Source organism: Oenanthe melanoleuca, chromosome 3 (genome assembly GCF_029582105.1).
Source record: "Oenanthe melanoleuca isolate GR-GAL-2019-014 chromosome 3, OMel1.0, whole genome shotgun sequence".
NCBI classification, from domain to species: domain Eukaryota; kingdom Metazoa; phylum Chordata; class Aves; order Passeriformes; family Muscicapidae; genus Oenanthe; species Oenanthe melanoleuca.
The window spans coordinates 73,416,631-73,441,797 of record NC_079336.1 but is presented as its reverse complement, the minus strand read 5'-3'; the positions used below and the strand labels follow the sequence as shown (position 1 = coordinate 73,441,797).

Genomic DNA, 25,167 nt, shown 5'->3' with positions numbered 1-25,167 from the left:
TTGCCCAAATCTGGGTATAAGTCTGTGTCTACATGCTGCCAGATCAGCAGTTTGTAAGTGGGAGGCTGAAGCAAGCCAAGATTTCAGTGTTATCTCCTCCAATTTTTTTCTGGTGCATTAGCAACCATTTTCTGGCTGCAAACAATACCATACTGTATGTGTCATATTGTTAGTACTATGCCTTAATTTCAGATGGAAAACTGCCTCTCAAAATAGAGCAGAGAGTAAATTCAAAATGAACGTCATCATACCAGAACTGTGAGAAACTAGAAAAGACAGAGGACCATATTTTCAGGTTCCTTGGATATATCACAACATATGGCCTAAAGAACATTTTATATTTAAAACCCTTCCAAAATATTGAATTGTCATTCATAAGAAGACTCTTCTGTGCTTTTGAATTCTGAGGACTAGAATTTAATCTCATTTTGTCTTTATTGTTGGCATAAATCCACATTTTCCAGTAGTATCAAAGGTAAGAAATTTACCTAAGAAGTATCCTTTGTTTTCTGGTCTCTATTGAAATGGCCAGGAAGCCTCCTACATACAACCTCCAACTTTTTGAATTTGGGAGAGTTGTGCTACTGGGAGGAATTTCAATGTTTCAATTAAAACAAAAAAATTTCCCCATCCCAGATACTTTTCAATTTCAAGATTCAAATGACTAGCTTTTTTAGGGAGGAAGGATTTTAAACCATAGTTTTTATTTTCAAACACCAAAATCTACCCCAAACTCACATTAATTTCGCTGGGAACCATCCATCACAACCCTGCCATTTTAAAAATATGCAAATATGTAATTGTAGGATAATAAATTATACTTCAGAAAACTGCTCTAAAATGACTATACAGATTTCTAGTACAAACAAGCTCTCCTGGCTGTAACTTAATGTTTCTTTCAAATATTTAACTTATGAGATAATATAAATTACATGGTACTTTTAATTACCACAGTTAATGTAAGTAATCATCTTTGAGAAAAATCTTGGTCACACACCAGTCCTGATTTCTGGAATAACAATACTGTAATTATAGATCTCCTTATATTCCACATAATATCACTTCAATTATCCTACTTTCTTCTCAATCTCTACAAACTGATTGTCAACTGCTTTTGGCTGCTTTTGGAGAGATACAGAAAGTGACCTTAACACACCCATAGCAGCCACATGAGGATGATGCTAAAGTTAGGAAACTCTCCCAGTGCAATAGGAGCAGGGGTACCCTGAATTTCACTGTCATAGCCTGTTGAATGCCATCACTTACACAACTTGTATGGCATCTAGAGAACAAACCCAGCACACAGATACCGTGCTCTAAAGGAATACTTTCCCCTTACCACATTATAGTTACTGTCCTGGCTCCAATAAGGCTAAAACAAAAGCACAGGTAAAACCTCTTATATTTGCCCTAAGGCTGGTCCTTGCTATCTGCACTAAATCCCAACATTGCACTGCTTCAGTCTGTAATTAAAGAGTGAGACATCAATCCACTGTGTTATACATTTTTTTTAGTTCTACAAATGCTGTGAATGTCTACTGTTTTGTAAACAAAATTAGAATAATACAGTGAACTGGAAGGTGTTTTCTTGGAAGAATTTTATACTTCAAATCTATTATAGAGTGCTGCTTAACTGGGACTTAGTATAAAGTCAGTGGAACAAAAGAAGGAAAACACTTTCATGAGCTTCATCCAGTACATAAAATCCACTATTATGCTTTCGACACATTTAGATAGTCATACAATGCAAGAGGAGCTGAAATTACTTTTGAATACAATGTGTTTTGAAATAAAGTGTTTTTCAGGTTAGGATGTATTTCCATATATGCTGCAAAAATACAAGGAAAATTGGTTTGCTTAGAAATAATAAACCAGTTCACTGAATCAGTCCATCCTGGTGACACTGATGCTATCTAGAAATGAGGTTGATGTATGAAAATTTCTTTATCCAGAAAAGTATTCAGGTCCATGCATAAACATAAGCATTTGAATACAAACCAACCAGGTTAAGCATGGGCTAATTATGTTCCTGTGCAGAAGAACAATATTCCTTTCATTGGTGAAGGACCTAATATAATCAGCAGAAATGACAGAGTTTTCTTAAAGGAGGGAAAAAAAGGAGTGAGCTGCATGTTACCTGTAATAAGAGCAAGAAGTAAAAGATGTGTGAGTTTGAAGTTACCCTGGAATGAAACACAGAAATGGGTGCAGAATGATAAGAACTCTTTTTAATAATTTTGTTGCTCCTATTTATTGTGGAAAACATTGAACACAAGAGAAGAATTTTGGCCCTTTAGAATAAGTGTTCAATTATAGGGATAAGCTGACTGCTTTGTCCTGAGCTTTTGATGTTTCTGTGATGGGAAAAGGGTTTCATGTAACATCCCCATAAATCCTGATGAAGTCAAGAGGAGATACAGATGCCATGACCAATCTTCCAAATCAATGCAGTTTGTTTTTTTTAACTGAAAAATATTTTACATTTGTTTTGATAATGAAAATATTCTAAATGCTGATAGTATTTTGCATATTTAGCAGGACATCATATTTACTTTGTAAGAAAATGTAATGTCAAGAAATTGATTTCTTCAGGAAATTCCTCCTGACTTTTTTTTACTAAGAAAATTCTATTAATCATTAAATAGGGTAAATATATGATTTGTAAATACTTCTGCCTTGATGTATTTTCTACCAAAAATAATTTCTAAAATTTTAGAAAAATAAAAAAATACTTTCTCAAGTGGAGTTTCATAGCACTTAAAAATGCACAGCAAATACAGAGTCACACCAAGTAAATTCCGGACAATATTAATGATAGTCTATGGAAACTAGTCTATAAATTCTTGATTAAGGAAAAACCCAGAGTAAAAGGCACAAATTGAGGCTGGGAAGAATGAATTCTAGTAGAATAACAACTCCCTGTGGACTGGCATGAACAAAATTACTTATTTTAATTCTGACATATATTAGACATTCAGTTCGCTTGCTAGTAACTAGTTATGGCCAAAGTATGCAATTCATTATTCATACCATCATAAGAGAAAACCATCACGTCCACTGCAAAGATGCTATGGAGTTTTAGACCTGAAATGTGCTCTAGCTTTTAATAACTGCTGACTAGATTTAGCTTGATTCATTAGTGGCCTCAAAACTCCTTATTCAGACAGTATGCCATACAGAAATATGGCTGCTTGCTCTTTACTGCTCTTCTTTCTATTGAGAATACTAAGAAGATGGCTGTTTTAAAGCAGAATGAATTTTGAAGCCTTTGGAGAAATACTAGAGAACTGGACAGAAAAGTTTAAAAAACCTCACTGCGTTAGAAACATTTTTGCATTGTTTTGGTTTGGTATTTTGAGATGGTGGAGTGTTGATTTTTTAAAAAATATATTCTCAAGCGTATCAGATCTTTACAGAAAATAAAAAAAATCACACTCCATACCCCAGAGGCTAGAATTACTTCCTTCTCAAATAAATAATTAGGCAGATTTACAAAATGCACAGTATTTTCCCAAGTGAAATGGAACGGCTCCAAGCGATTAAATACATAATTAGGTTGTTTTTCTAAAATGCTTATTATTTACCTGAGAGTCTCATTCGCAGACTCCTGGTAAATACTGTCTCCCTGCTAGCAGTTATTACCAAAAACGCCTCCATAATTTCCAGCCTTCCTCCAGCAGGGATGTCAACAGCAGATATTACTAGGGGCCATGGATCACCAAATGTGCCAGGGAGCCCATTTAATGACAAGCTGAGCCTCCTTCGTACCTGGCATTGCACTCTTTCATTTTCCAAACACAGTACAAAACAAACTAAAGAAGTTTTTAGTAGTTTAGTTCATGTTTTAGCTGGCCAGAAATTCTGCCGAAGGCTGAGCTTATGCGTGGTTATGTGCTTGCAAGGCTACAGAAGAAAAGAGAAAAAAAAAACCCCAAATTCTTATTAGCTGTTTTTTACCTGGTAAGGATAATGAAGGGAAGGTGTTTTTAATAATCAAGCCTTTGAGCCCCACCCTCCATTTGACACAAGGCTCTCTCTCCCAAGCAGCTGTCTTGGGCCAAGTTGCCAGAGCGTACCAACCTTCACTTGCCACTACTCCCATTGCCTCTCTCCAGGGGACACACAGCCACAGTGCCAGGCATTCAACACGTGCCTGTGAATATTCCTGCTCACCAGGTGGGAAAGAAAAAGGGCAGGCTATAAGACCTAGCTGGTTCTCCTATGCAGCTGAGGGACAATACCACATGCCCTTTTTCTAGTGATCACAGACAAAAGAATGACCCTCAGAAGTGACTCCTTTTCATTACTCCACCTCCAGAGTCAGTTTTCCTTATGCTTTCATCTGCCCAAAGGCCTCACTGCTTTGTGGTCCTTACAGAAGAGATCAAGAGTGACTAAGAATCTCAATCAGAATAAAAGAGGGCAGGAGATGGAAAGGCATGACAAGGTGACAGAGAGAAAAGAAAGACAAAAGGAGAAATGAAGAGCAGGAGAAAAATGTGGAAAAGAATCAGAGAGTGTGCCAGCAATATTTAGGGATCAGCAACAGAGATGGGCAGACAACAAAAGGAATGGCAATGAAGGACAGAATAGAAAATATATTTTACTTCTCAGAAACCAATAAATAAATAAATCATAAAAAGAAATAATGTAGAATCAAGACAGGCATTTTTTTTTGGGGAAAAATAAAGAAAAGGAACAAGTAGAGGAAGAAATCAGAATAACTAAGCAGGAGAATTCTAATGGGCACATCTTGTCACTGTATTTCCCAGTTGTGTCATTTGTCTGGTTTTTAACACCTTCAACTCAGCCACTTATGTTTCACACCTAGCTATGGCACATATGTTTCACATTTATATGTTTTATACAGGATATATATGAATTCACAGTCACAACCAAATCTCTTAAATAAGGATGAGAATTTCTTCAGATTTCCACTTTAGTATTAAAACAGTCAAACTCTGTCATGAGTATTTTGGTTATTTCTGTAAAAGCCTAACAGTAAAAGATTCTTAAAGCACCTGGCATCTCATGCAGAGTTAGCCACAAAGCTGAAGGTGGAAGTAGCTGAGGTGTGCACCAAGTGCAAGAACTGCACACTTTGCCAGGTCATTGCTTTTATAGCAGCACCTCATTTTTTATGAGGTTTAAAAAGAGACATGTAGGGCAAAGGGTAACAGAGAAGAGAAGAAAACAGGTACTGACTGACAGGCAGATAGTGTGCTCGCTGGGATGCTGAGAGATGGTCTCACTTTCAAATATGACTGTTTCCTAACATTCTGATCTCTGTTATAAATAAATGGATTATAGGATTCATCTTCAGTTTAGGCCTGCTCAAGACATCTAAGGCTTAACATTTCACAAATTATGTAATCTTATGAATAATATTTTAGTCATGTCCTTCACTAACAATTTAACTTTCAGTATTCACACTTTTCCTGTTAATACCTTTGCATACCTTGCTCACTGCAACTGCTCATGGATAAATTTCAATAGTTAATAATAAGTTATTATTTTATCATATGGTGGCAAATTTCTATAAGCAACAGATAATTATAGTTAATAATTTCTATGCTCATAGGAAGGGAAGGAAAGAAGGCTAGCAAATGACACCAGGTGATATGATGGCTTTTATAATGTGAAAAAGGATTCCTTATGGGCCAGAATGAGAATATTGTTATTGCATACAGACCTTTCATCCCTAAACAGTTTCATTCACCATTATACTGGACTGAATTTGACCCAGATAAACAATCAAAATCTCTTCCCTAAATTACACACCTTATCTCCTTTCCCCCATTCATTTGTTGTCTTGAAATACATTTCTGGGGAGATATAATTTATTGAGAAGCAGTTTGAACCATGTTACTTTTTATAACCCTCACTTGCACCTACATTGTGCAATCATTTGACACATCTGCTACAAGAAGAACAAATCTGATTTAGGAGTTTTAATAAGACCTTGCATCAATAAATTATAACAGATTGGTGATTAGTAGTATTATTTATATGCAATATTTTTTTACCCCTTATAATGCTGATGTCTGCTTCACAGGGATTAATTATTTTCATAATTTTGTCTAAGTAGTAATATAGAAAATGTCAAAAAGAAAATTAGATTTTCACTTCCCAGACACAGAAATTTAATTAAAGCCAACTCCTTCTTGAAGGGAAATGTCCTTAGCTGGTTGTGTGATACGGCAGCAGCTCTACATGCTGCCATGTGGGAGACCAAGGCTCAGAAAGTGACTCAGGGAATATTAATCACTTAGGCTTTGGAGACTAAACACATGCTGAATGGCCACAGTTGGTCCCAGCAGGTTATTTATGGAGTATATAAGTTAGCAGACAGCAATGATTTCTTACAAAGGCTGCTGCTTGCACAGCCCACCTCAGGGATGGCGTTATACTGAAAGAAACCCTCTGCTTGGATAAAAACTGATCCATTAGGAAATCTCTAATTATTCAAACATGAAAGGTCAGCTTCTCCTCATGCTGCATGAGTGTAAGATAAAGACCTAAAATGAATTCCAGCTGTAAAAATCATCTTCTTCAGTCTCTTGGACATTTTTAGGACAAATGTGTTTCCAGTCTGGGCAAGAACAGTCCACATATGAACTACTGAACTACTGTCATGGAAAGCTAAATTCCAGCTTTATGAGAGAAACTGGAGGCATTAATACTCATTTTACCTACGCCTGCTCTTTAGCTCTTTCTTATTTCATGCCTTGAATAGTCACCACCACCCCTCCTTAATTCCCAGCCACTCTGGTCCTCTCAGTTCCTTCCCTTCATGACCCTTCTTTCCACTGTTCCCTATATTATTATTTATTATTATTTCTTCCTTCTATTCATCTCAATTGTTCCCATCTTTCACTCAGACTTCCTCATGAACATTAACTGCCTATGGACTAGAATGGGAGCACTGAGCAAGGCCATTCAAGACTTGGAACACCATCCATGGACACCACTAGTATAGTCCTGTTTCAAAATGCATCTGCAGCCATGAATGATCACAAAAGTTCTTTTTAAGAAGCTGACCTTTCTTTCTTAAAGAATTTATTTTTCTGGAGAAAATAGGCTTTAATAGGATACAGTCAAAATCATTGTACCTATTATAACACCACCTATATAAGATGAATTAGAAAATAGCTTGAATTAAAAACCCATCCAAGCAGTTCAGTGTAAAGCTGGTGACTAATGAAACCATATGACTTGATTTTACTGTTCATGTATGTGATGAGTTTTCTAATCAGATGGCAACTTAAAAATGACTTGTCAACCAAATACCCACATCAACTAATCATTGTAAGCTAAACAAGTATGGGCTGAAGTGCTTTCAGTCAGAACATATACTTTTCATTTCCAAGGACAAAGTCACAGCTTTCACTGACTCCAGTGGAGACAAAAATTCACCTCAGTTTTAGCTGGACACAGTGAAAGACAGATAAACCCCTCTACACACATTTCTGCCACAGCTCCAGTATGTTTGTTTTATGTTGACTCAGGCCAGCTCATTTCATAGGACAAGAAGTGTGCTTTGAAGTTGATTTCTAGTTCCTTTTAAAGTAAATTAATTTCTATGCAAGATTTTTTTCATTATCTCTTGTCCTTCATTATTGCTAACCAGATCAAGCCTATGTGCACTGTCATTTCTGTGCAATTTACAACTGAAATATATTGCAATAGAAGGACTAGTGAGAGATAAGGAAGAACACCTATGGGTAAGACATCTCATACAGAATTTAATTATGGCCACTCAGATTTCTGTAAGTATCATATTGTATGATTTCACTGTAGTTGTTCCCAGAGAAGAATTCAACACCTGCTTCAAATATACCATGGGATCAAGCGCTGCTTGTTTTTTAGATTTGGAGGCTGTTTAGATAGAAGCTGGCAATCTGTAGCCACAAAAACAGCACAAAGACTTGAGGGAACAAACTTTCTATGTCACTGCTTGAACTTCAGTCAACACTGAAAATGGAAATGAAAGAGCTGCTGTGACTTCTAACTATGTCCTTTGAGCTAGTCTCATGAGCTTGTGCTAGCAAAGGAACACAAAAAAGCACTTGATACACTGTTAGTTAATGTTTATTTTATGACCACAGTGAGAGGAGAGCGCACAAGACCATAAAAAATTCTTCAGGAAACTATTTCAGGAAACTTCCACAAATTCAACTAACTCTTGAGAGTAAAAATCTGGTTTATCTATATGTTTTTGGCTCCCTTCTCTGTCAGACTGCTTCTATATATTTCATACCAATAAGAAATTACAGAAAATTTACTGCTGCCACGAACTTAACAGCTCCCAAATATTAAACTTGAAGAGCACTTTGCATTAATTTCTAAATCCACAAATGTGTGTGTTTCAATCCATTTTATTTTATTTTATTTCTCCAATAATCACTCCCATTTTCTAAATTTCATGCTTTCCTAAGGTATCTCAAATATTTTTAAGCAGGGTTATTGGAGAGCACAGACTTCAGAAACTGTTGACATATTCAGGCTTCACACCTTAAACCCCCTTGCATATACACACTTCTGAAATTTACTGGAGCTTTTGTCCATGACAGAAAAGATTCAAACACACTATTGGTGTGGTCAAATCACAGTTTTCCTCCTCCCTTCTACTTGCAAACTTTGCTTAAGCTGTTCATTCTCCCTTTTCTACAAGGGTACCAGGGTTTTGAAAGATGATTCACAGATTCATGACTGCATTGACATACTGTTATTAAACAAATAGTGTGTAATGTGGATAAAAAATTTAATCTAACCCTAGAAGCTTTCCTTCAGTGGAACGTGGTTCTTGAGGCAATTTATTATACTTTAAAGCTTTAGTCCTTTTTATTAGCAATTCCATACACAAATTGGGGTAATTCACCTTATTTATTTATATATCTGTGGTAAAATCAGATTACTTCCAGATACAATAGTGTTTTACAGTCATCAGGAGAACTGCATCTTTTATCTGGATTCCTTTAAAATACATTATGCATATGATTACTCAGACGAAATAAAGTGATGCAAAGATATTTTTGCAAAGTGCCTACAGCAGCGTAAAACCTTGCCTTTCCTTGATATCACCAACGTTTTTACTACCAAAGAGCTGTGGAAGTCTATTTTACATCAGGGACCAAGATTCATAATGGTCTAATGCTATTTTAAAAGTGCAACTGTGTTCATAGAAATGTGTTTAAAAGAGTTAATACATTGTATATTTATACACAATTCCTTCTTTGAGGTAATGCTGTAAGATTCTTTGCCCAGCACAGTAACTAAATAACCATAAATGATCTTTCATGCATATGCAAATCCATCCCTCTAAGCACCTTATTAATTTTTTCAAAGATACTTGGAGGTCACCACTCATGGAAATTTCTATGCATGAAGCTTCATTAATACAAGACACCACACAGAGAGATGGGATAGATTTTTGTTGATATTTAACAAGGGCAGAGAGTATAATCTGTAACATTTACTTGTTTATTTTAATGACCAGTGAAATTTGGCCAGCTCCTGTGTGCAAGTGCTTCCTCTGAGCTGAACAGAGGGTTTGAGTGGTGGGGCTGCTGCCACACTCCTGTGAGCAGCAAATCCTGTCACTGCACCAGTTACAGTGCCCAGAGCTCTGGTCCTCAGCTGGAGCACTGCCTGGCACTCGATTAGCAGCTGAACACTAAGGAATTAATGTTGTTCTTCCAAAAATCACAGCAAGGACACATTTTGTTTAGGAACAAAATGAAGCTATGGCACTATTGAGGTGATATATCATAGCTCATCAGATGAGATGATAGCTTTCTTTTGAACAGTTCTTATCTCCTGCTTAATTAGGCCCTATAACAGAAATCAAAGCAAAGCAAGGATATAACCACACAAAATACCTGAATTCAATAAAAAATGCATCCTCTGGCACATCTGTGCCAGAAAGCAAGAAATTAAACCTACTTGAGAAGCCCTGTTTATCTGAAATCCCTAGATCCTTTCCAGCTCAAGTTATCATACACTTGTGATGATAACACTGATCTCATCTGTCACAGTGACCCTTTGCTGTAGCAGCTGCTGTTTATTTTTATTCTGTTGTGTGTGTGGTGCTTTCACCTCTAGGTTGATCCAATAAAAGATATAAAAAACTTGCTATGTTGGTACATTCCCTTGATAAAAATCGGGAACAGTGAGTCAAATGTTAATGGAAACTGCAGGCTATGTTCATTATGTTATCTCTATTTTTGAAAAACACTAGAATGAACAGAACTAATTGGAAGTGCCAACAATTTAAATATGCTTAATTACAAATCAAACCCTCCTGTACAATTTGAGGGCAATGTGTGCACGTATGCCTGGAAGAAATGTGCTAGTTTTTAAGTCAATCTACTCTCACATGAAAATGATCAAATAACTTTTTAAAAGTCCAAACCTCAAACTTCAAGACTATTTATGCAGACTCTTTAGAGCTGATGTGCAATCTGGTCAGCTACTGAAACATAAATCTCATCAGAATGAATATGACTTTGTTTTGTATTCCTTTTAGAAAAAGCCTCAAACAAACCTCTATCTTTTCAGTAAAGCTCAGAAACCCTTTTTTTTTTTTTTTTTTTTTTTTTACCTTTGAGTCATTCTCTATTAGATATAGCATGTATTAAACCCACATTGCCAGAACAAGAAAGGTCTTTTCTTGGCATGTCCCATAGTGTTCATTCCTGTCAAGGAGAATTTATTCAAGGATTCACTGAGGTAATTAGAAAAGGCTGTGTCAAATAGTGCTTTATCATACCCACATGTAAATACAAACTGCAAATTGCAGTAGCAAAAGAAAGTTTGTGAACTTTAGACTGCAAAAATGCCATCTTATGCTATCCAGTAGAAGTACCATGGTAAGTGGAAAACAAAATCACTTGACACTATTGTAAAAGTTTCTTAACTGAATTTATTTTTGAGAGCTGCTGCACCCATATCTGTGAAGGAGGCTAAAACCCCTTGGATCTGAATAGTAGGAAGGGGTTGACAATGCAGGCATGCCTCCCTCTCACAGGTATGATGAAACTCAGTCTCATGACTTTCTCAAAGACCAAAAAAAAAAAGCCTTAGCTCCTAACTCAAGTATAACTTAATACTAGAGACAACCAAACGACCTGTATATCAGAAAGTTAGGTTCAGACAGCTGCAGAAATGAACCAGTGAAGTTACAACACTCCTGCTTAGATTCTTCATTCTGCAAAGCATGTTGAAAGAGAATACTTCCAAGTGCACTTTTTTGTTTTTTAATGCAAAACTGCTAACATACAGAGACAACTGACAGAGGTAGCAATCAATGAGAGAGAAAACCTACTGCAATTGTATTACTATTACTATTGCTGTTAGAACTGCTTTAAGGTATAGTATTTTGAAATCAACTTTCTGATTTGGGGAATTCTGAAACTTTGAGATTAGCAATATTTTAGTCTTCCCATACTTAGCTATTGTAACACTTAGAATATAACACAATTGAGGCTAGACTGGCAGCAATAGCTTCTTTTCCATTCCCTCAGCTGTACTCTATCTCACTTGAACAGCAGAAGTACACCCATTCTTTGTGCATCCTTTACAGCCCTTTCCTAAGCCAAAACCAGGCCTTTCTCACCACTCCAAGACTGAAATTGCAACCCTGAGCACCCCAGCATCATCTTCCTGCATATTCTCCTCATCCCATCCCTACTCTGCTTCCACTGTTCAATTCCCATAATGTTCAACTTCAGCAAACAGAAAAGAGAAAAAGAGAAAAAGACTGGCTGGCAACTGCCAGTCAGGGGCAAAAACTTCTGAAAACTTTATAACCTCCTCTCTGAGAAAAAAGAACTTCTCAACTAAACAACTGGAGTTGAAGACATATGAAAAAATCCTAATAAAAGTTTAGTCCAGCATGACTAGCAATGGGTTTACAGACAGAAGAGGCAGAAGGGTCATTAGTTTGACATATCAGCCTGAACTGGAGGAAGCTCTGTGACACCAGCCACAGCAGCAAGGAGGCCCACAAGCGAGGAGAAAGATGAGCTGCCTGCTGCACCACTGGCATAACTAATTAACCTAAGGAGCTAACAGAAGAAAATGGAAGAAAATCAATAAAAGAGGGGAAAAAAGGAAGGATTCTACTCAAGCAGCTTATTAATTTGCGTGGGAGCAGCAAATGGATTAACTTCTGGAGGAGCAGGGAAGGAGGCTAAGATTGACCACACAGTGCTATGCTAATGTAATGGTCAAGGAAAGAACACTGGGTATAAAGTTCCTGTTCAGTTTCTCATGAAAATTTTCCTACATATTAAAAATTACATTGTGTAGAATGACATCAGTGTGTAAATGCAGTAGCTCTTTAGGGGTAAGTAAAAGAAGACCTGGCAACACAGCACATAAACAGCAATTCTAGTGAAATGTGAAGAAACCTTGCTTGCTTGTTCACGAAGCAATTAAAAATAAATAATTTTAAATATTTCCTACTACTGTACTTTTAATATCCTCAAGGCGTGTTCTCAGATTAAGAAGATGCCAGTCTGCTAAGAACTTTTGTCAATTTTCTCCCATATAGTGGGGTTTAAAACTTATTTATCAGCCATTCAGGTAACCAGGCAAATCCATCTTCTATGCAGCTTCTAATATGCTGTAAAATTATTATCATACCATGATACAGCACTTGAGACAAACATATATGCTCCCATTCTAATTTAGCACCCAGACACAAGAATGCTATGTATAGAATATACTTCTTCATAGCAAAATTTTTGATAATTTTGCAGTACACATTCCAGTGTAATTGAATCAATTCTCAAACCAGATCTTCTATATTCCATTTAACTCTTTGTTTAGTTAAGTAAAACTTCGTTTCCTACTCAAGTAAAACACGTAACTGCATTTCATTCAACGACGTGATAATTATCAGTAATAATTTCACCAAAAGGAAGATTTTTTTAAATTCCTGTTGCAGTCCTTTTTCATTAGTACTTGAAAACAGACCAAAAATGTTAATAATTAACATAATTTGAAATTGAAAATGTGGAGGTCAAGGTATTTTGTTGTTCTTTTTTTAACCAGAGTATAATGCTATCATCTACTTGCACTTCATGATTATAAAATACTAATGTGAAAAAAGCAAACATTTGATTTTAAAATAAATGTCCTATAAAATCCAGTTAATTCTCCAGTTCAGATGCTTAGCAAAATCCGCTTCAATATTCAAATATTTTCTCCGACAAATTAAACAAATCCTATGAACACAGTATAATTCCACCTATGTATACAAAACTAATAGGTGATTAAAAAAATGCATCTTACCCCGGAATCAAAATCACATTAAAAAAACCATTAATTTAAAAAATCATCTGAAACATACCTACGCAGGGGAGGGAATAGCCAAGCTGTGGGTCATGGATGAACTGGCGGTCATTCAGCATGGTCACACAGTACAAGTGGAAGCAGTCCAGGCAAATGACATGGCGATGCACACACTGGAACACAAGCACAGGACTCCTGGTAAAGACAAAGTAGTGAGAGTGATCAGCAAGGACTGGACTGAACTCCACAAAAAGCTTAATTTCAAACTTCTAATTTAATAGTAATTTTTAGTCCATAGTACACGGGATTGTTACATAGATAAAAATAGAATTTATCCTGGCATATTGCAGCACTTTTAAAAGGAGACGGTTTCTAACATGAATTTGATATGAGGAAATGGAAGTAAAGCTTTACTGAAAAACTTTGCTGAAAACCAAAACCCAAAGCAAGTCCTTTAGTGAAAGATATTCTTTGTATGAGGTGAGGAGAGATCATATATGGCAAAACATAAAACATCATGGCAATGGGTAGGATGAGATAAGAATGTGACAATCTAGGAAAGCTAAAGAATTTGTGAAAACTACCATGTGCCTTCAGCCTCTCAAGGCTGAAGCCATTTATACTCTGCAAAAAAGGCATTTTCTTAGTAATAATAAGTAATTCAGCTTCTGGTCAGAGGGGTGGGATTCAACTTGGGAGCGAGATACCTGAACTTCAGTGCTGGCTATAAATTCCAACCCATACGGGAAGTGAGAAATTCCATACACTTAGTGCAGGCTGGAGCTGATGAGCCTCCAGGTACCTGCAGTAGGGTGAGCTCAATCACCAGTTTGGCTCCATTGCCTGTATGGGCTGTGTCTCCATGGACCATTACGGGAGTGCAGACACCATCACACATGCAGACGCCTAACTAAATATGGCTGTCCCAAGCCTGACACAATTCTGCTTGTGGAGATACAGAGGAAACACTTGGAATAAGTCAGGACAAACAATTTTTTCTCCAGAGTCGGCCTGCACTCAGAGACTCTCCAGTGATAGTCACAGCCAGGAGAGCCAGAGAGCCAGTAGTTTCCAAAAGCCTGTCCAGAACCAGGACACTGAAGATGAAAAAAAATTGAGTAACACAGAAAATATTACGCACACATGAAATGTGCCTTTGCTGCAGGAACACACTGATGAAACTTAATGCTTTTCCTTTAGTACAGGTTAACTTCTGCTAACTCCTCATGGACATAACTGTCTGCTCCAAAGTAAAGTGTGTTATACATTTTTTCTTATCTCTCAGAGCTATTACCAAACTCAAGTCTCAAAATGGCAAAAATAGAGATGTGTTAAGTTGAACACAACACTGAGATTCCCATTCAAATCCTGAATTATTTTACAACTTTAATTTGCTTGTGAGTAAACACAGGCAGAAATTTACCACAAATTTCATTTTTCTTAGTAAGTAGGAAGAAGTAGACTTAATTTTAGAAATAAAATTAAGAATTCTTACACATTTATGGTACTCCAGGAGACAAGTATTGGAATACAAAATGAAATACAGGAAGACTTGTGATAAAATCATTAGAATTAGAAATATTGCTATATCTTCTCTAAAACCTACTGGATGATGCTTTGAAAACTGTCTGAAACAGTAAAACACAAAGGCTTCAATGTGGGAATTCAGCTTCAAAATGTAATCAGTAATTTCACATACTGTCCACGAGCATTTAATCTTCCATGAAAATATGTTTTAGTCTTGTACATACTATAGAATTCATGGCACTGTGTTAGTATCTCCAAAAATATAATCTCTGTGTTTTAAGGATTTTCTTCAATAAAGCAGCTTAAAACTGAATTAAATAAACCCTCCCCATTACTAATCCTTATTAGTTGCCCACTTGCTGTTCTGAATGTACCAAATAATAATTTTAAAAAGACAGCTGTAGGCAAAATGAGAAGCTGATCTCTAGGAGTTTAGCTCTGGATGGCCACCAAATGGAGAACTAGAGGAGCAGTTTTTTATTTTGTCCTGCAGTGCAAAATTCCCTATGATCACCAGTCAAATGTAACCTTTAGAAAAACAACCCCGATATTTTGTCTTAAATTGCAGATATAATCAAATTTGTCTATAGTTTAATGGATATCTCACTTTAAGCGTTAACTGCTCTTTGGTATTAATTCAGTGTCTGAGTATCTTTCTAGTTTCCTGGGAAGCTCCCTGGTTCTAAATTCACACCACACTGACCTTCACTTCAAAGACAAAATACATGTGTGTGACGAAACGCATGAGAAAGCCACTAAAATTGGAGTATTTTAAAAAAGCCAGGCCAGAAATGAAAATAGTGTTATTAATATTTCCACCTAAGCTTGTAAGAAATCAATACTTACAGCGCTTCGTTATGCAAATGAACTACTATGCTCAGTTTCTGCTATAAATTATTTTGTGATAATTGATTTTGCTTCTTAATGAATCACAACTGTCTAAAATCAAAACTAATGTCTCCAGAAGGGGCACAGCCATACATGTACATATTTACACTGCATCTTTATTTAAATTCATCTTAAATAAAAAAATAAAAATTTTAAATAAATATTCAAACATTAAAATTATTTTAATAATATACATTATATATAATATTCTATTTTTAATATTTATTCTTATATAATATATAAATCTACTATTTATTATATAATTATTACATAATATCAATGTATATTATTATATAAAACATATTAAATATTTACTTGTATTTATATATATGTATTTATATAAAATACATTTATATTATTACATTTAAAATAAAGTATTTAAAAATAAATAATTTATCTTAAATAAAATAAATAAACTGTATCTTTATTTTAGCTTTAAAAATGCTACCTTTTAACACCATCAGACTCCAAGCAATGTGTACAAAATAGATATAAATCTGGGTTCTGACTGTGTCAGAAAAAACAAGCTTGGCTTTCACAGCTCTTCCACTGCCTGCTAGTTTTTCAGCCTAGGCTATCTGTGTCTTAAGGCTTTGAGAAACTCAATCAGCATGCAAGGCAGATTTATCCAAATTCATTTGGCATTAAAACAACTGCTGCAGTCCAACATTTGCAGATATTGTATCAAAAGAATGCAATTCTAGTTTCAAAGGGGTTTAAAAGTTTTGTTCCTGAGATCAGTAAAGATGAAGATGTAGAGATTATGTTCACAATGCCCAGGTGAAGTTATTGAATTTAGGATAACCCCAAGGGTTATTGAAGCAAGAAGCCTTGCTTTAACCAAACACAATTTATTTTAGAAAGGAATATTATGAAAATAAAAAAAAATTGCCACAGTGTAACAAGGTCCCTTCCTCAATCTATCACAACAGACTAGTAATGTAAGTCTGATATATATTTTAGAAAGTGTTTCATAGGTTCCATTTACATAATGTGTTTGGCTGAATTAGAGGCTTCATGGGAATAATATATAAGAAAAATGTTTCTCACAGCAAGGGATAAATTGGTCCTTTTTGTTCACCAATTAGGAATGTAACCATTTTTAAAAATTGAAAATCCAACATTGCAATGCATCACCAGAAATCTCCATAAGAAGTAACTCACTCCTGTGCTTGGATTCCTTTTCATTAGAATTTTATCAGCGTGCATTGACTTAAATGAAAAAGAAAGGCAACCCTAAATGTTTCTGCTTTGTGTTGGATAACTGTGCCACAACAACAGCAGCAGTGGAAGTGCTTTCTGGTCCACAAGCACTTTCCTCCCTCCCTCCAGAGCAGCAAGGTGCAGATAATTCTCAGAGAGACTATCTCAGGATACTGGCTAAATAAAGATACAGACTTGATCTTGTTTAAAAAAGAAACATTCTGAGAAATCGATTGTTCTAGTACACCCCAAAAATCTCATGATGGTTATTACTGTATTGAGATTGAGTCCAGTGGCTGTGGATGTGAGGGGCTACTTAGCATAAGGAATTATTTGTAGATATAACAGTGGATCAGCTGATATATCTTGCAATGCCCACTGAAAAATATATGGGACAATTTCTCTCTTTCTTAGTCTTTACTCTGTTTTGAAAAAAGCTAGACTGAAGAAAGGTTAAACAGCATACCACATATATGAGACCATTATTTTTTAGAAAATGTGAGCAGCCACAGTCTGAAGCACTTTGGGGCAAGGAATACATCTAAGCCTGTAGAAGTATGTGAAAATCATGTTGGACAAATCTGTGAAACCGCCTTGAGGTCATTTCTAGGTGACAGTTTGATTTTCTCACCTCAATCTCGAAATCTTAACCTAATAAAAATAAAAAACCTTAGCAGCTGTCTATAAGGCTGCCTTGATGGGATTACAGTAAGCAAAGAAAAAATAGCCATGTAGGATTCATTGCTCTGCAGTAAATAAATCTGAATGCACACTGCTATATCAGAGTCTTTAACCCCACCTATGAGTACTATATTTATAATAAAACACTTCTGTATTTCTAGCACATTTTACCATTTTGGCAATATTCCTGTGCTTCAAAAAGCTTACTATATAAGCACCATGAAAAAATTTAATTTTTAAATGGATCTCTATGTAATTCTGTTTTAGGTTTCAGGTCAGCACCATACAAGAGAAGGTGAATCACTGAAAAAAAATATGTGTAAGGGAAAAAAAAAGGGAAATATAAACTTTGATGACACAGTCACTACAGGCACTCTCCCACTTCATAAACAATCAAAAAAAAAAAAATAGAAATACTGTCCTTCAGCAGCAGTCAATCAGTTTTGGCTCTACCCTTGTAGCAGAACAAGGATAAATTACAATACCCAAATGAGCCAAATTAGTCATCCATCATGTGGCTTCCTCATAGAGCTGTATGTAGGGGAATATTGTTGTAATTCGGTATATGAGGTATAAGAACTGAAATCAGGATCCTGTAACCTCCTTCCTGCAAACCCCAGGTCCTGTCTCCCTTTCCGGTCCTGTGACCTTTCCCTGTGTCCTTGTACCCACCGGGGGTCGGGTATTCCGGCCCCTGTCCCGTCTGTGTCTTCATCCCATTGGCAGCTAGCCAAGGCCACTCCCATTCCCCTCCCCTGAATACCTGTACCCCAGAGAAACTCGGCCTCTTTCCGGCCATACCATCGCCCAGGAATAAACTAAGACTGAAAGAGCCTCTTTTTGTATCCTTCTCCATCCATGATGCGATACTTTGTCTGATCTTAAATAATTAGGAAATAGACACAGTATAACAGCATCAGAATATAGTCTTCTAATTCCTACAAAGCTGGTGACACTTCTGGCTTGCCTGTCTATCACATACATTCCACAGTCTTATTCATACCTATTGAAAGATTTGTCTGTGATGCTTTAAGAGCATGGTTTTGTTACCATGAAAATACTTCCAGATACTTTCTGATTGAATATGTTATTAAAATCCATTAGAAATATGCTAATATTTCTATAAAATATAAATATAGAAGGTATAGAAAAATTGCACAGTCATTTTTGGCTTAGAATTTATACAGTTTGTCGGAAAGTAGAGCAGCAAATCTTGCTTTTTAATGAGCAATATGCTATTATGGATTAATAGAAACAGTGACCTATCAGTTACAGGCAACTTGTGAGTAACAATGAAGGCCCCAAATATTTAGAAAAAGGTAGGCATTTGAAATGGGTATCAAGGCCTTACCTGAGAAAAGAAAAACTACTAAGAAAAGTACTAAGAAAGTAATATCTGTGATATGACTTTGCAGTCAAGAATCCATCCTTCATGGAGTTTTAGGAACAAAAAAAAAAGGTATGTGCCTACTTTTCCCTTCTTCAGGGATGAAAATATATCTTTACATAGGCTGTGCTAATTAAAAAATCCAGTATATAGAAATACAGTATTATAAAAAAACCTAACAAATTAAATCCCTTAAAGCAAAAACAACAACAACAACAAAACCCCTGTTCTTTGTCTTTGATCACTTGCCACACGATGCATCAAAGGTCATGAAATGAAGGTTATGAACACCATGTGCAAGCTTAAATTTTCTGTCTGTGCTTCTGTATAAAAATGCATTCTGACCCACAGCTGTTAATTTAAAGAGGCATTGGCAAGTGAAATCTGACCTATTTTCTCCTCTGTTACATGTTTTCCTCTAAAATGTGCTTTCATGTTTCCATTTCTACTGGAAACCAGCGCTAAGAGGCCAGAACCCAGAAACAGCCTGACTGTACTAAACCAGAATATGAGAGGAGAAAACAGGCAGGCTTAAAATTAGTGCACATGATGGCAAGTACTCCTTTCAGCAGTGTTCCTGTTAACTCTGTTAAGGGTTTTTTCAGGGTATGGAAATGGCACACATTATTGCCTGTAAAATCTCTGATCACTGTGGCAGGCAGCAGCACCTGCTGCCCAAGGACACTGGCAAAGGAATTCTGTGTTACATGCACTGGTACATTCAAATTAGCACCTGGAACTATGTGTGTGCTCTGCCTGCTTGCTCAGACATGCCTTGTATGAGCTCTGTGTTCAGATAATCACCACCCTTGCCACAAAGGGCTGAATCATGATATCAAGGAGTAGAAGGTGATCAGGCTGGAGGAGAAACATCCTGTGATCTATCAGATCCAGTTCACAGTGCTCCTCTGCACAGCAAATAACCAGCAAATCAGACATGCTTTGAAAGGAGATGGGTAGAATCTTCTCCTTGTCCTCCATCTGTGCTTGTAAAACCTCACTAATGCTCCACTGGAGAGAAAGGAAGAAGATCTCGGAAATAGAAGGAAAAGACAACAAATGTGAGCAAAGGCACAGCCCATGAACTGCCCTAATGCAAACCCTGGTTTTCCTGCTCGTTACCCTTTGTAGCATCTGTGAACTGACTCCTCCATACTGACACTTTGGCATTCAATGACCTCCCAAAACTGTGTCCCTTGTACCCTGAGCTTTTGCCACCAAAGGGTGGCAAATGCTTCTTCCAGCCCACCCTAGATTAAAGCTGGGTCACAGCAGATTTTCCCCTCCTCTGTGGCAGCACCCAGCCCTTAGCAGCAAGGCTGGATGCAAAACCACTCATCACTGACCACCCACAGCAGTCACACACTCCTGTTAGCCCAAGGAGCCTTCCTTTCACAGACTCAGCTTCCTGACTAGAGTAACTGACTGACTACACACAGTATGCAATCAGCATCGTTTGTTTTTCAGGGAAAAAAAGCAACCCATCAAGGTAACGAATGAAGTTGGGAGAATGATGGGAAATCACAGTAAGAGGAAGAAGGCCTAACTTCACCTGTACTATTCTTAGCACCAAACAATCCATCAGTAATTAAGGATGAACAAATGAAAAAGTGAAAATGCCTTTATACCCTAATGGCATTTTATTCTCCTGATTGGTTCCACTGGGCCTACTGAGGTCATGTTGATTTCTTTCAGGAATTTAAACCTTATTTAGTAATCTTATTTTAGTTTTACTCTAGTCAGTAGAATTAATATTGTCAGAAAATGTTCTTATGCCACTGGAATGTAACTGTCTATGCTGCTAAATTGTTAGAATGGGCCCTGACATGGTTTTTAGGCTAGCAAAATAGCAAAGTACCTAACAGTTCTTGGGCAATGTCCAGGGGTTACTGTGTGCTGTCTCCAATAGGCAACAGCAGTCTGCATGTGGACACTCAGATTTAAAAACTAAGAGTCCTGTAATACAGATTTATGACAACAGAGCTTTAGTTTGGGACTGTTTTCTTATTATCACATCTTGCCAATTTTTTTTCTTATTTTCTATTCCCAAAATCAAATCCTTTGAGATAGCCTGTGAAAATCAATGTGTCTGTAAACACATTATACAGAAGAATGTTCCTAGCACAAAAGAGAAGACACAATCAGGAGCTCTTTTTGCCTTCTTGGGGATGCTTAAATCCCTGGAAAAGGTACAGGAGGAAAAGAATATTGGATATTTTCTTAAGGGATGCTATCATATTATACTTTTCATTCCCTGGGACTCCAGGAGGGACTAGAACTTTTGGATAAAGCACGTCTCCACTGTGTAAATTTCAGTTATTCCTTTCCAGATAGCTTTCAAAATACACCCTGGTGCATGAACTTTAGGACTGTATTTCTTAACACAAAGAAGAAAAAAAAAAAAAAGACTGGAAAACAAAGTAAGGTAGAGAAGCAGAGAAGAAGGGAGAGGAAAGAAAGATGAAGAGGGAACAGAAGGTAGGAGGGAAACATTAAATGCATTTGCTCCTAGAGAATTATCTTTCACCACCTTAATATTATGTTTTATGCTCTTTCTCATCTTTCTTTTCAAATAAGGATGTTCAATTTATATGTTGATCCAAACAATAACTTGAGGGTGCTTCTCATTAAATGAATCTTCAATCTGAACCAAAGATATGATTATTGTTGTATAAAAAAATCCACCCTAAAGCTATTGTTATAACAAGACATTTCTTTATAGAAATCCTTTTTTTTAGCTCATCACTGTCTTTAAAATTTACAGATAATATTTTATCCTTTCCTCCTCAAGGCAAATACCTTAGCATAAATGTCAAGATGCAGTTATCTGAGAACACCTTCTGCATCAGCATCTCCACTCAAAAGAAAGAACAAGCCTTGGGCTAGTAAGTCTCACAGAAGGCATTCTGACTTGGCAGATTTTAAATGTTCAAAGCCGTCGATTATCTTTAGTAATCTGAAGAAAATAGTTTGCAATATCGACCAAAAAATTGTACTAGGAGTGAAAGTGGCTTCTTATGCCATATTCATATTGTGAATTTCTGTTTCTGATTTTATTACAGCCCTGTGTCACAACTGTAGAACTTAAATGCCCAACATGCACTCAACTCTATACTTGAATTTAATTTCCTTCCTCCTTCTTCTTCCCTACATGCCAACTTTCAGAACTTAAGAGTAAATGAAATCAGCTTTCCAACTAGGAAAAAGCCAACACCACCAACACCCTCCCCACCCAAATTAAGTTGTAACCCCCCCCAGAAAAAAATATAAATTTTGGGAAGCATAATTTCTGAATTTGTAACTGTGACAATAAAAATATGCAGAAAATTCTCAAGTTATTGAACACAGTTCAAAAGAAGATTCTGGAATCTCAAATAATTTTAGATGCTTGTTTTCTATTTAATCTTGGCATCCATTTTCATTATTTTTATCCTGCCTGATTGGAGGCTGGCTGGTCTTCTTTCAAGGAATTTTTCTATGTATGAGGTCTCAGGTAATGTACTACTCTTTGTACAGGAGTACTCAGGAAAAATCTGCCTACCTGACCTAATAATCTGTGTAACTCTAAGGAAGACTAACATCAATCTAAATATAATTTTGCATTCCCATAGGAATACCAGATCTTGACACCCAAACAATGTGCAGAGTAGAGTGAAAGCCAATAAGAAATAGACCCATGGGATTTATTCCTCTCCTACACTTACTGAATATTACAGGAATGGAAGAAAGGGTATTCACAATACTGCTTTATAATATCATCTCTGAAAGTCTTGTGGAAGCTGTTTGTAATGATAACAAGAACTGACATATGACAGAGGATACATTGTAGGAAAAAATTGTGGTGGCCATTCCCTCTGTTCTTCAAGCAGAACAGGTTTTCAGGTAATGAAATAATGATATACTGTCCATATAAATGTCACAGAACTTATATGAAGACTTACTGGAAAACGAGTGTGCCTGAAAGGCCACACATCTCAGGGATCTCACTAAAACTTCACTTTTGTCCCAAGCTTTCCCTTCTTTTGATAAAGCAGCTTACTTCCCACCTCACACCTAGCTAGTTACATGCACTGACACAGGGTGAGGGAAAAGACATATGGATTTTTGATCTTATCCTTTCCATGTCCTCCCTGGCCATTTGCTTAAAGAAAAGGATGCAGCAAGCAAACTCTGTAACTTTCTTGTACGTGACATAATAGCCACAATTATCAGCACTAATGAGTAGTTTTGACTCCTCATGTCTATCTACAGCTTTCCCAAAACACATGGACATTCCCACAGAGACTATTCATACTGAGTCTTCTGTTACACACTCTCTCTGCTGGAAGAAGTAACCTGGCCTTGTGAGAGAAGACAGGCTATAGAGAAGAAATTTGATTTATATCCCAGTAATTTCTAAGGAAGAAAAAAAAATTGATAAATTCAGAAATGTTAAAAGGCATTCACTAAGGTAAGTTATCTTCTGACTTCAACTTCCTTTTGACAACTCCCTGAACACACCATACTTAACTGTATATGAGCTGGGGTCTGAATTATAATCTAGGTATCAGAAAAAAAAAGGAGGAATAAAAAGAACAAGGAAATCAAATGGAAAACAAGGAAACCCATAATTTGACATAATAATAAATAAAACTTGTTCGACATTTCAAATAAGCTGAAGATGCCCTGAAACCAGTATGGATAATGGAACTACTTAACTTCATCATCTACCTACATTTATTCACAGAGTGATTGATAAACAATATACAGAGATGTTTCACTACAAATTGTGGATTTATTCTATTACTGTGGCAAAGAGATATATTTCCACATGTGTTCTAAGAGCTGGCTCAGCCCTAAGAATCTGTACACCACTAAAATGTGTCCAAGGAATACATATGGACTCTGTGACAAAACCTTTCCTTTTCTTGTTCACTATCAGCAGAGATACTTTATTATGCAAAACATACTGACAAAACAAAAACAGAGCATCATTTAATTCAAAATGTAGGCCAAAATAACAAACATTTCCCAATACAAAAGTTTATGGAACTCTCATATTTTTTCTGTTTCAAATTATAGAACACCTGACAAAAATGACAATCCCACCCTGGTATTTACCAATGATCACTGGAAATTAGATCATTCACCAATCCCTATCCTCTATCCTCTTTTAAGGGAAGCATTCAGAGTATTTTGCTTTCTCTAGTCAGTTAAAACATTAGATTGGAAACATTAGATGAAAGCTGTACTCCAAGGTATAGTTTTATCTTTAAGTTTTACTTGGAGTTTTTATATTCATAAATTCCTAGAAGAACTAGTGCTGTTTAAAAGAGGACATTCACCTACTTTGTTTCAGAAAAAAAGCTTTAAACAGATAAGAATACAAAGGAATGACTTGATTAGATTTTGGTTTCTACTTTAGATGCCACGCAAAAATAACCTCCGAGATTAAGACTATATATGGCAAAAAATAAAGAGGGTTTTTTATGTTATCAATCAAGCAAAAGTACATTTGGTAAACTGTAGTCTCTAGATTGTAGTCAGATAAAATAAGGACAAAAACTGAACAACAAAAATGCAGATTTTCTGCCTCAAAACGCTGAGCAATGCTTAGAAAAAAGCTGTTCTTAAACTAGGAGAGTGTAGCTTCTTTATTGTGTTTCAAAACAATCAAAAATGCTACATGGTATATGGCTCTATTCACAGAAGAAACTGCAATACTTCCATGGGATATTAAATTCCATACCCTTAGTTACAATTCATGTCCGTGACCCATGTAAAACATTATTCAATTACACTATTATTGAGTGTATGTGTAACAATACTGAGAAATGAATTGTCAATAGATGCTTGATACTTACTTCTAAAATAATTCTAATTAATATATTTTCTCACAAAGACAGAAACTTTTCTGGTAATAATGAAGGGAACCTTGAAATTCACTGATAAGGATTGGAGGGCACATAGAAAATGCAGCTGTGCAAATTATGTTAACAAGTAAAGACAGGGAGAGAACAAACTTGTCTGAAATCATACATCCTCCTTTCAGTAACATTTCATGTCTTGAAAGTAGTTCATACATAGGATTTATGCTTTCTTCAAGAGCAAGGGTGCTGTCTTGGGCCTGGCCACACTCATTTCTAAGCAGATGGACACAGAATAGACTGTGATTAGCACAAAAACAATGACTGAATCTGATA

The 25,167-nt window shown here is 36.2% G+C and overlaps 1 protein-coding gene across 1 annotated transcript in view; it reads right to left on the bottom strand.

Annotated features, from left to right (window-relative positions):
- PRKN (parkin RBR E3 ubiquitin protein ligase) overlaps positions 1-25,167 on the bottom strand; it is a 652,741-nt gene that overhangs the window by 246,789 nt on the left and 380,785 nt on the right. Inside the window, exon 7 of the mRNA XM_056488202.1 lies at positions 13,358-13,494. Coding sequence (XP_056344177.1) covers positions 13,358-13,494 — 137 coding nt within the window. The remainder of the gene's footprint in view (positions 1-13,357; positions 13,495-25,167) is intronic.